This window comes from Thalassophryne amazonica, chromosome 1, assembly GCF_902500255.1.
Source record: "Thalassophryne amazonica chromosome 1, fThaAma1.1, whole genome shotgun sequence".
Lineage (NCBI taxonomy): Eukaryota > Metazoa > Chordata > Actinopteri > Batrachoidiformes > Batrachoididae > Thalassophryne > Thalassophryne amazonica.
The window spans coordinates 4956728-4969374 of NC_047103.1; the positions used below are offsets into that span (position 1 = coordinate 4956728).

Genomic DNA, 12647 nt, shown 5'->3' on the forward strand with positions numbered 1-12647 from the left:
AACCTTATGTACTGGCCTGGGCTTTGCGTTCTCAGGATGCAGGACTACTTTGTGTCCCTAAGGTGAATAAGAAGTCTGTGGGTCACAGAGCTTTCTCTTATCGTGTCCCTCTTCTGTGGAATGATCTCCCTGCGTCAATAAAACAGTCAGTTTCTGTGGAGACTTTCAAGTCCAGACTTAAGACTCACTTATTTTCCCTTTCATATGGCTAGCATACTGGTACAGTTTTGTTTTACGCTTTTTACTCTTTTAATTCATTTATTAGTAATTGGAGCGTGCTGCGGCCTCAACTTTACCGACATTCTGGGTCTTTTAGTGAAGTTGTAGGGCTAGTGGCCGGCGATCACCTTAGTATTTCTCTGTTTTTCTTGTTTAATGCTGGCAAATTATACAATTTTTTTTTGTCTGTATTTTTCTGATGCCTGATTCTGTTTTTTCTCTCTGTTTAAGGTGCAGCTCCATCCAAAGATGGGAGTTGTATTCGTGTTGGCGATCCTCCTGTCCTGTGCGCCAATAGCATTTCTTGTATATTCGTCCGTGAATTGTTCTGTAATTTGTGTCTGTATCATGGCCCAAGCAGAGGGCCACCCCTTTGAGTCTGGTCTGCTTGAGGTTTCTTCCTCAGAGGGAGTTTTTCCTTACCATTTGTTGCTCTGGGGGTTGGTAAGGTTAGACCTTACCTGTGTGAAGCGCTTTGAGGCAACTCTGTTGTGATTTGGCGCTATATAAATAAATGAATAAATATATATAAATGAAAATAAATTGAAAATTGAAAATTTGTGGAAGTTGAAGACCTCGCTGACAGAGGGTTTCACTAGTCATTCCCAGCAGACCCTCACGAAACGTTTGGGCCTGCCAGGTCTGACCGGCTTCCTCCCCTCCCAGCAGATCCAGCTCACCTCCAGGTGGTGATAGGTCGACAGCTCAGCTAAGTACAGAGTACTTGTACTCTGGCGTGACTTGAATTCAGTTTTTATTCTTTTTGTGACCTTGACCGCTAACTGTTTTTTTGTTGTTGTTGTTTTTTGTCTACATCAAATCCCTTTGATGGTACTAATCCCAACACCTACACCCAGGAGGAGTGTCCTCTGTCTCTCTGGGGGTTGGTTCGGTGCTGCTGGAGTGACTTTGTGTCACATGAGGGGTTAGGGCCCTGTCCCACTGGGGAGCGGATTAATTTCGCATGAACTGAGTATACAAATTACGGGCGTTCGTTGTCCGCAACAAAAATGGCCAAAAATGACAAATGTCCCAGTATGAATTACAGATATATTAATAATACATAGTAAATATATGATGAACAATCACGGTTGTATAATGCATGTAGTGAGGAAACGGATCCGATGCATTGCGATTATCACGGTAGTATTACGGGTGTATTATGAATGCATCACGCACGTGTTTACGCATGCACGGCATCTGCATTGCGGTCATAAAAGAAGCGCACTCGGGCTGTCGGTATCACTATTCACACCAACAATACAGCCTCTGGAGCATTTGCTGGACTTGGACAAGTTGATTGGAGTAAACAAGCAGTGAACAGGGCGAGTGGTGACGTCAGCGGATCACATCAGAGTGCAGCTCGTCTGAACAATTATAACAAGAAGGTAAATCTGTTATAAACACAGGAATAAATACTGTAACAGCTGCTGACAAGAAGTAAAAAACACGCAACTGTTTTATCAAGCCATTACAATGTAAAAAAGTCAAATAATTACCTTTTTAGACGGCTCAAAATGCTTTCTGCAGCTTGTTACCCGGAGCGGCCCAGCTGCAGCTTCCTCTGTGATTCAGGAGGTGATTAGAGCCGTTTTCAACAGCCAGTTTGCAGAATAAAATAATTAATTAATTAATGATTAATGATTAAAAAATGATTAATCCGCCATAAAATAATTATTTTATATAGGCAGCATCCAGTGCAGAGCGCGTGGCAGCCGGTAGAACAAAGAACGGCGTCCAGCTGTGAACACAGAGCATCTGATTTGCATCCGCCGCAAATCAGATGCAAAGCAGACTGTTGGGGAAAGTGTAGTGACACGGACCCACAACAGGGGGAGCAAATGAACGGTCAATAGATGAGCCAAAAGGTAACAATTTAATGTTGTGAATGTGCACAACGATGATACAGACAATCACAGAATCTGACAGCAGTCAGTACACCAAGGTGACGTGTGGGCAGGCTCGAGGATAGAAGACGTCTGTCCTGATAAGAGCCGGAACCACACGATTTCCACCGCCATAGAACCCGGAGAATACTGGAGCCGCCAAGTCCCGAATTCCCAGGTGATCACCATCCCCGACTGTCGGATCTGGTACTGCTGGCGAGGAGCACAAACAGTGAGATGTGGGTGTGTGCACACACCCAGTAACAAAAACAGTCAGAAGGTGGAAAGTCACCTCCACCTCTAATCACACACACACGTGCAGCTCCTGTCAACCACTTATCTGGTTGGGGGGTGTGGCGAAGCCGTCGCTGATCACACCAAATGCCAATCCCACAGATAAGGAAACACTTACAGGAAAACGGCTGCAAAGAAGTTCAGACTGTTAGTCAATGTTTTCAGTTTAGTAGAGAATTACCTTCACAGGTAGATGATATCTCGGCAGCGAGGTGGAGATGACATCCGGCTTTTATGTAGTGATGAAATGATGGGTGACAGCTGTCATGAGTTGATGTGTGACAGCTGTCACTCCTGGTTGTGTCCGTGGCGGCAGTGCCCTCTCGTGCCTGAAGCCCGCACTTCAGGCAGGGCGCCCTCTGGTGGTGGGCCAGCAGTACCTCCTCTTCTGGCGGCCCACACAACATAGATGTAATAAAAATGCTTTATTCGTGGCCAATCTGTATGCAGTCACTACAACTTATTTTAGTTTGTGATGTGGACATGATGGGTGCGCAAAATATCCATTTTACACACTGTCCCAGTCCGCTGCCAAGCCGCAAATCCCTGTCAGTTGCGGATATCAGCAGATGACGGTGAATATACAATGCATAGACTGAGTATGTATTGAGTATGTATGGAGTATATGTTGAGTATGTGTGGAGTATGTATTGAGTATGTGTGGAGTATGTATGGAGTATGTATTGAGTATGTATGGAGTATGTAAGGCAGATGGCATCTGCACGCAAAATTTTGTGCAGCTCAAAAATCCTGGAAACGGAAAAACGTGCCTCTGCAGATAATTGCGGACGTGTGCGGGTGTCGGCCGACACATACAAGCATGTTTCACGCATATTGCGGATGTTAAGCGAATATGAGCCAATTTTGTGCGCAATCCATACACAAATCCTCCTAAATGCCAGTGGGACAGGGCCTTTAGTTATTAAGATGCAGATGGGATCTTTATATCCGGGTCATCAGCGAGCTTCAGCTGTGACATTACATCCATCCACAAATGTCTCATCACAGTGAAAGAACCGGTCCAACGGTTGTTTTCCGGAGAATCAGTTGGACTTCAGGGACTCTGAGACATTCCTTGAGATGCCGTCTGTGGAAACACACACAGCACCAGAACATGCTTCACCGGATTACGATTTAATTCCCCTCAAATCAAAGATGACGATGATGTTTACAGTTTTTAGTGTCTGTAAACTCTTGTTGTGATGGACAGGTTGGCCCCTCCCCCCCAAAAACCTAACAAACAAACAATATCCAAATATTTTTGAGCCTTTTCATTATTGTGAGAGAATTCAAGGCAAAAAAAAAACAGTTAGGATGTTGTCTTCTGTGCATTTCTAGATTTTGATGGATTGATTATTGATTCCAGACTATCGTCACCCAGATGCAGACGATGTTGGAGCCTGGCCCCCAATATCCTTGAACTTGTCCGCCAGTCGGCGCGTCCGTTGATCTCAGGGAAGGTGGAAACAAAGAAGTCATGAGACAAAGGAATCTGTTCAGCTTGCACCCTGCCTGATTTACCGTTCAGAACAGTTTTATTTAAAACAACATTAAGTAGTAAACTCAGTCTTACACAGAGCTCTGTGGATCCTGTTCTCATCCCTGACGTAGCCCGAGCTCTCAGCAGGAGATAAGAAGAAGAGTCCCCCATGTTACCTATCAATCATTTACATAACCTCCTCTAACAGTGATTCAGCTGTTCTTGAGGTGTTGTTTTGTTCCTTCCCCTCATTGGTCCAAGAGGTTGGTGAGAACCGTCTGCTTCTGGGAATTCTCCTCCCCTCATGTTGTGTGGCAAAGCTAGCTCGGAAGGAGAGGTTTCAAGCACGTCACTTCCCTCGAGTGTCTTTGCCACACTCGTCCCTGACTGGCCTGTACAGGACAGGTCATGGCCACATGCTTCAGGCTTCCTCCCTTGTTCTCGTGAGAATCTGCAAATTGTGGGCATGAACACACTTCGCGAGATTATCCTTAGCCATAACATATATCTTAAATGTCAGCAGGCTAGCGTGCACAGATGTGCCTGCAATCCATCACTTAGTTTCACAGGAACAATATAGATGGGGTACATCTTGTCCAGACATTCCACTGATACCAAACAGGCCACATAAGCAGTTACACTATTCCCACAAATAGTCCGAAGCAGGATGATGAGGCCAATATCTTCAGCACATAATGTGCTCTTACAAAGAAGCCCTAAATCTAATACAGTGGATATTATACTAATATGATTCTAAACACATTCTGTTGTGAAAGTGTAGTGACACGGACCCACAACAGGGGGCGTAAATGAACGGACAATGAAAGAGTCAAATATGAACACTTTACTGTTGTGAATGAGCACAACACAGAGGAATGTGAAATTTACAGACAGTCAATCACAAGGGTGACATGTGGGCAGGCTCGAGGATAGAAGACGTCTGTCTTGAGATGAGCCGGAACCACACGATTTCCTCCGCCACCGAACCCGGAGAATACTGGAGCCGCCAAGTCCCGAGTTCCCAGGTGGCCACCGTCTTCGAAGGTCAGATCTGGTACTGCTGGCAGGGAGCAGAGACAATAAGAATCAATGAATTCAATGAATCAATGAATCAATGAATCAATAAACCTTCACAGCAGTGCAGAAATGTCACGTTTTACTTTTATATTATTCTCACCTCGATAAAGCTGCAGAACTAACCTCTGTTGGTCAAACTGGGTCTAAACATATATCCAAAAAGTGGGAGACTTCGGACTGAGTGGGTTTGCTCCATCGCCCCCGCTGCCTGCCTCGGTCTGCCCAGGAATGATGCCTGAAGGCCGGCTTCTCCGTGCGGGTCGGCCCGCTGTCGCGGTTCAGTCAATATCCCACCAAGTCGTCAGTCCTCCCTCAGTCGGCGTCACTCCCAAAAGTAGCTGAAAAAAGCTTCTCCCAGCAGGGTGATGGGAGAATCCTTCTGCTGCTGTTTTTTAAAGGTTTTTTTGTGGTTCAGGTGACGCAAATTCAAGCTGGCAATCGCTGAACTTTTATCAGGTTGTGGAAACAGCCAGAGTGTGACGTGGCCGCAATCTCTGCCCCCTTGCCGCTTCCGAAGTGACGCGTCTGATGTCACGACGCATTGGAAATGCACCGGCCTGGTGTTACGACGCGTTGGGAAGCGTTAAAGCGTCACGCTGAAGCTTGCAGTGTGAAAGGCCCTTGACACTGCTTGAATTAATCGAGCTTGCCCTCTGCCGCACTGACAAGAGCAACCCTCAACCTATCAAATCGCTTGAACACAGACACACGCCATGTCCGTTTGCTTTAAAATTAATTACTTTAGTTAATTAGTTTGGTTTATTTGTTAAATACGTGATATTATTGAATAACTAATATTTTGTTATATTTTCCTGTATTTCTTTTTTATTTTTATTTTTTGATAACTCTAACATCCGAGGGGGCGAGGTTGATGACGTGAGGGGGTGTTGCCCCCAAACGCCCCCTCATGGCGCCAGGTCCGCACCTGACTCGCCTGACCTGAATCCGTCACAGCAAGCGGTGGTTAAAAAGAAGTCGATCTGATTGAGAGCCGCGCGGCAAGTCAGATTCCAGCGGTCTCAGGCATTATTCAGTGATTAAAGGAGCAGCGCAACTCTGATACAGCTGTGAAACTGGCACACCGCTGGGCTCAGTTTTCCACAGCGGGATTTCATGCAGGTTCACCAGGAGGACAAAGGACTACAAACTGGTACCTGCTGCAGATCACACCATAAAATCCTTCAAGTGGTCACATTACCCTCAGACAGAGTGAAAGATAAGTTGGACAGGATTGGTTTCAGGCGTAATTACACCATGAAGGACCTCTTCACCCGTGCTTGTGACCTGGAGCCTGATGCTGTGGGTAGGTGGAGTTACGTGGACACACCCTCAATGTTGCAACTGATTCTTACTGGAAATAAAGAATGAACTCATCTCCACTCTGCTGGACTAGACTCATAAAATCTCTATGTGGTGGTGCGTAGGTCCTGAACTTGTCTTCCATCAGTGAAACACAGACATTAAAAATTCAGAGTTCACATCTGATACTTTCTCCTCAAAGACATCATTCCACCGATAGCTCCACATGTGAACATGTGCCCCATTATGACAATGTAGTCTTTGAAAAATGGGACTCTGTCTCCTTGTGCAGGTCCTGAACCTCTTCCTGGCTCTCCTCCTCAGCAGTTTCAGTTCTGACAACCTCTCGGCTCCCGACGACGATGGGGAGATGAACAATTTGCAGATTGCCATCCACAGGATCACTAAAGGCCTGGCCTGGTGCCGCAGACAGGTACCTGTGTGACTGTTTACCTGCCTAAAAAAACCGTAAGCCTGTTTGTCAAGAACCTTCAGTCAACACTCAGGGCAACAGGCACCTTTGTAACTAGCATCCCATCGCTGTAAAATGTGTGCTCAGAACTAAATCTGGACCTGTGTTTGTGCTTTTTCTCTGTGTGTGTGTGCGTGACTTTTGCAGGTGGTGGATTTCTTCAATGGGAACGTGAAACGTCGTCGTCAGAAGAGAAAGGAAGCCAAAGCCATGATGAAGCTCAAACGCCTCAGCTCAATCCACGCCGAAGCTAACGGGGCAGTCATAGGTAAGTGTTACTTATTTTACGATTGGCAGGGGGCGTATTTTTGTATATGTCTGGGCTGCTGTCTGCTTGTCCCATACTTAATCTGGATGGACTTTGCATGAAATGTGGGTGGATGACTTGTAAATGTGGACACAACAAATGACTTGAATGTGGGAGTCCTTTTAAGACCCTGAAAGAGTCCAGCGATTGCACAGGTGTTTCCAGTGTTCACAAGAGAATGTGTTTCATTTGATCTAGGGTGGTGAGCACGCACACTGTGTTGGCATTGAGGGTAGATGAGCAGTCATTTGTTTGAGGAATCTGCCAGCAGGGGTGTTCCGCCTGTGGTCTAGTGACACTCGTCCTGCTTATAGAGGAATTGAAGCGCTGTGTTCCTCCAAACCTGCACCTTGTACCACCACAGGCATGCCCAGCAACGTGGTGTATGTTGATTTGAATGAGTATATTGGCTTTTTGGGGCACCCTGAGAATTCGTGGATGTTTGGTAAAGGTGTAGAGACCAGCAACTTGGATGCTTTTCTTGGTGAGGAAAAGTTCATTGACCCCTACCTGGATAGAGGTAGGAGTCAATGAAGAGGCCCTGGTGTACTCAGACTGGATGGCAAGTGTCGTTTAGACCCCTTAAGTGGTACTGATTAGGTCAAAATAGTCTTTTAACAAATCAGTCCATTTCTGTCATTGTAATTGATGTAGTATCTTTCTTTTGCAGGTCGTCATGTAGAGAAGTATGTGGCACCGGATGATGACAGCTACATGACAAACCCAAATTTGACAATCAGTGTCCCTATTGCTCCTGGAGAGTCTGATGTTGAGTTTCCAGAGGAGGAGGAAGAGGACGATGAAGAGGAGGGGAAACGAAAGGGACGCAGGCAAAGTGACGGCTCAGAGCAAGATGAAGACAAAGAGGAGGTAGGATGGAGAGGTTCAGCTTTTTAGCTCACACACATTAATACTGTCATGTTGATGCTTTGGGCCTCCACATCAGATCTGGACAGACTTCCTGAACCACATCCAGATGTACAGGGAGATTGTGGGATGGGTGGGCTTTGAACCTTGGGCATTCTTGCTGTGAGTGAGCCGTGCTAACCACTGGACCACTGTGACGTGAACAACATTTAAATTCCAAAGACATTCCAGTGGTTTTGACTAAAATCTGTTCAGCTCAGTTTAACTAATCAACCGCTTTAAGGTAAATATGGTGAATTCATGTAGTGGTAAATTATTCTCCAGATGGCACTGGATCAGAGAGTCTGTGTGAATGCGTTCATGCACCGGTCCTACCGCCGTCCAGTGCTGATTTGTAATTTGTAGTCAAGTTGACTGACCCCTCAGGTTTATGGGTTGAGTGGACATATTGAAGTGGGCATGGTTCTGAATATGAGTGTCTAATGGCGGGGGGTCTTTGCAGCAGTGGAGGGCACAGTTCCGCTAATCCACTAACCACTAATTATTAAAGCTAATTTTTTCATTATCGGATTAGCTTTTCAGAATCTTTGAAAACCATCATCAGACCAGTTATCTTCCGATAAGTTTTGGTCTGATAATTTTTAGACCACTAACATATTTTTGAGGTGTGGTGAACAAAGCTTAACAGTTACAAACATTTATTAAGTCTAAAATCAGTTGAGTACCTACCTGTTAAATGTTTTGTAGTAGATGTGCAGTTCTATCCTCTGCAAACAAAGGAGAGCTGGTTCCAGGAGAAACCACCCTATCCTCTGCAGGCAAAGGAGAACTGGTCACAGAAAAGAAAAAGTTCATTTCTTTTCACTCCATACTGATATGCTGGCAATATCACCCAAGTCATCCAGAAGCATACAGTTTTAACTTATGGTTAAAATTTTAACCAAACTAATTTCGGACAAGTTATTTAAATTAACATCACGTCTGAAGTTTTATGAAGTGAAAATGTCAGATATATGTTTTAGTTTTAAAGTAATGCACTAATTTTGAAGGTTTTAGTGTGGACATGCTGTGTCCAGGTGCATTATGGGTAATCTCAGTACATTCACGACAGAAGAAATGCATTTGAAACACTCTGATCAGGCTCCACACGGACAACAGCATTAAACTCTGTATACTGTGCCTAAAACTCTTGTGAATATATTCTCTGGGTTTATAGACGTTATTATTGTGTTTGTTTTATGTAAAAATGCCAGAAGAAGCTTAGGTTGCTTTTCCATTATTTTCAGTTGGAATCATCGCAGTCGATTCCTCTTTGCTCTTTAGAGCCCTGTTTATGTCAAACACTGTCTGTTGTCTTTGTTCCAGAGTAATAGGTCTATTAGAAAAGTATCCAACATGTTCTGGCATGTCCAGGCACATCCACAATTTCTTGGATAATCACTTGACTGAAAAACCACCGACAGCTGTCTGAACGCCATCTCAAAGCCGTCCTGTGAGACCAAAACGGAGGTGGTTTTGTGTCGGTCCAGCAGCGAATCCATCATGACGCGCGACGCCTCCGCTCGGCTTTCCACGACAAAATCTCTTGTTAAAAGTGAAATCTGCAGGAAAATGGGTGATGTCCAGCTCTTGTGCTAACCAGAGAAAGTGCACACGATGGTCACGGATCCACAGAGCGATCCGTTTAGAAATGAAATGGTCGTTCAGCCTGTCGATGGCAGCTGGAGCGCGGCGCGCCCCACAGCTGCTGTGGGGCGTCCTTAAAGCGACAGTAACATCCCTTAATGTCTTTGAAGCCCATAAAATTTTCACCAAAAACCACCTGAATTTCTCGAATGGTGTCCACATGGATGTGCCTCACAGTTTCTAAAAAAAATTTGATCAAGCAAAGCAGCAGTCTCTCAGCCATTTCCCTGACAATGAAAATCCGCCGAGGGGGGTGGACCAGTCCTCACTCAAAGCCTGCTCACAGGCGAATGACGCAACCGACAGGCGTGAAAAAAATCACGCATGCGCATGAAGGTTCAAGGTTGGCTCACGGAGGCACATGTGATTCAAATCCATATGTTTTTTTTTTAAATAAGGTCGGATACTTTTCTAATAGACCTCGTATGTATGTATGTATGTATGTATATATATATATATATATATATATATATATATATATATATATATATATATATATATATATATATATATACAACCCCTGGCAATAATTATGGAATCACCGGCCTCAGAGGATGTTCATTCAGATGTTTAATTTTGTAGAAAAAAAGCAGATCGCAGACATGACACAAAACTAAAGTAATTTCAAATGGCAACTTTCTGGCTTTAAGAAACACTATAAGAAATCAGGAAAAAAAATTGTGTCAGTCAGTAACGGTTACTTTTTTAGACCAAGCAGAGGGAAAAAAAATATGGACTCACTCAATTCTGAGGAATAAATTATGGAATCACCCTGTAAATTTTCATCCCCAAAACTAACACCTGCATCAAATCAGATCTGCTCATTAGTCTGCATCTAAAAAGGAGTGATCACACCTTGGAGAGCTGTTGCACCAATTGGACTGACATGAATCATGGCTCCAACACGAGAGATGTCAATTGAAACAAAGGAGAGGATTATCAAACTCTTAAAAGAGGGTAAATCATCACGCAATGTTGCAAAAGATGTTGGTTGTTCACAGTCAGCTGTGTCTAAACTATGGACCAAATACAAACAACATGGGAAGGTTGTTAAAGGCAAACATACTGGTAGACCAAGGAAGACATCAAAGCGTCAAGACAGAAAACTTAAAGCAATATGTCTCAAAAATCGAAAATGCACAGCAAAACAAATGAGGAATGAATGGGAGGAAACTGGAGTCAACGTCTGTGACTGAACTGTAAGAAACTGCCTAAAGGAAATGGGATTTACATACAGAAAAGCTAAACGAAAGCCATCATTAACACCTAAACAGAAAACAAGGTTACAATGGGCTAAGGAAAAACAATCGTGGACTGTGGATGACTGGATGAAAGTCATATTCAGTGATGAATCTCAAATCTGCATTGAGCAAGGTGATGATGCTGGAACTTTTGTTTGGTGCCGTTCCATTGAGATTTATAAAGATGACTGCCTGAAGAGAACATGTAAATTTCTACAGTCATTGATGATATGGGGCTGCATGTCAGGTAAAGGCACTGGGGAGATGGCTGTCATTACATCATCAATAAATGCACAAGTTTACGTTGATATTTTGGACACTTTTCTTATCCCATCAATTGAAAGGATGTTTGGGGATGATGAAATCATTTTTCAAGATGATAATGCATCTTGCCATAGAGCAAAAACTGTGAAAATATTCCTTGCAAAAAGACACATAGGGTCAATGTCATGGCCTGCAAATAGTCCGGATCTTAATCCAATTGAAAATATTTGGTGGAAGTTGAAGAAAATGGTCCATGACAAGGCTCCAACCTGCAAAGCTGATCTGGAAACAGCAATCAGAGAAAGTTGGAGCCAGATTGATGAAGAGTACTGTATGATGAAGAGTACTGTTTGTCATGCCTCAGAGACTGCAAGCTGTTATAAAAGCCAGAGGTGGTGCAACAAAATACTAGTGATGTGTTGGTGCGTTGTTTTGTTTTTCATGATTCCATAATTTTTTCCTCAGAATTGAGTGAGTCCATATTTTTTCCCCTCTGCTTGGTCTAAAAAAGTAATTGTCACTGACTGCCACAATTTTTTTTCCTGATTTCTTATAGTGTTTCTTAAAGCCAGAAAGTTGCCATTTGAAATGACTTTAGTTTTGTGTCATGTCTGTGATCTGCTTTTTTTCTACAAAATTAAACAACTGAATGAACATCCTCCGAGGCTGGTGATTCCATAACTTTTTCCAGGGGTTGTAGAATGAATGAGTCAACCTATCAGTGTTAGTGGAGGCACATTTTATCCATAATCCCTTTGGCATCTGTCTGTGTTTGTTACAAAACTTCAGAATGAGTGCATTATTTAAATTTTAAAGATATATGATATATTTTAACTTTGTACAAATGACAGAATTGACATTAATGGAGTTATTCTGTCGGTATTAATTTTATTTATAAATCAAAACCACAAGTCAGCACTGCTTTATTTTCCCAGACCTCCGCCTCATGCTGACACTGGTATTGAGTAGAGAATTGAGCTTCACTGCTGTAAAATATGTAGTAAACAGGAGCTTCCAGCAGGGGGCAGGGCCCACAAAGACAGAAGTGCTGACTCATTGTTTGGGTCTGTCGTCGCCTTTGATGCTACCAGAAGTGATCGTGGTGTTAAAACTCAAAATCAGCTTGTTAGTAGTTGCAAGTGTATTGGAAGTAATACAGAAAGTTAGCGGTTAGCCGCCGGACGTCCACAGCACGGAGAGGGAACACCTGTACCACCACCGTGCTGATGCCACGAGCCCTGACAGATCATCAGGATCTGAAGATCTGAATGTTACTAGTGTCTAAGGATTAAAATATTTATCCACCAGGGGACAGATTAGTGCCGAGTCTATAAGTCTATGACACTACTGGACAGTCGGTCCTTGTGAGGCGGCGGCCGTGGAGGAGCTGCTTAGTTGTTTGGTTTTTCTTTGTCCCAAACCTTAAATCACACCTGTGTGTAGTTGTGCACGTGCACATATGCGTGCACACCTGTGCTGACTCATCCCATCGTCCTCTTTAATCATGTCGTGTGCACCTGCTTCTCTCATGTCTTTTCTCTTCATTTCTTCTGTC

General features: G+C 43.8%; 1 protein-coding gene and 1 long non-coding RNA gene across 2 annotated transcripts in view; one reads left to right on the plus strand and one right to left on the minus strand.

Moving 5' to 3' along the window:
* LOC117524748 (sodium channel protein type 4 subunit alpha B-like) overlaps positions 1-12647 on the plus strand; it is a 295022-nt gene that overhangs the window by 151333 nt on the left and 131042 nt on the right. The window contains exons 19-21 of the mRNA XM_034186600.1: positions 6548-6688; positions 6875-6995; positions 7705-7904. Of these exons, the coding sequence (XP_034042491.1) occupies positions 6548-6688; positions 6875-6995; positions 7705-7904 (462 nt within the window). The remainder of the gene's footprint in view (positions 1-6547; positions 6689-6874; positions 6996-7704; positions 7905-12647) is intronic.
* LOC117524907 overlaps positions 3286-12647 on the minus strand; it is a 10945-nt gene continuing 1583 nt past the window's right edge. The window contains exons 2-3 of the long non-coding RNA XR_004564912.1: positions 7539-7544; positions 3286-3312 (exon numbers count right to left, since the gene is read on the minus strand). This is a non-coding gene — a long non-coding RNA (uncharacterized LOC117524907). The remainder of the gene's footprint in view (positions 3313-7538; positions 7545-12647) is intronic.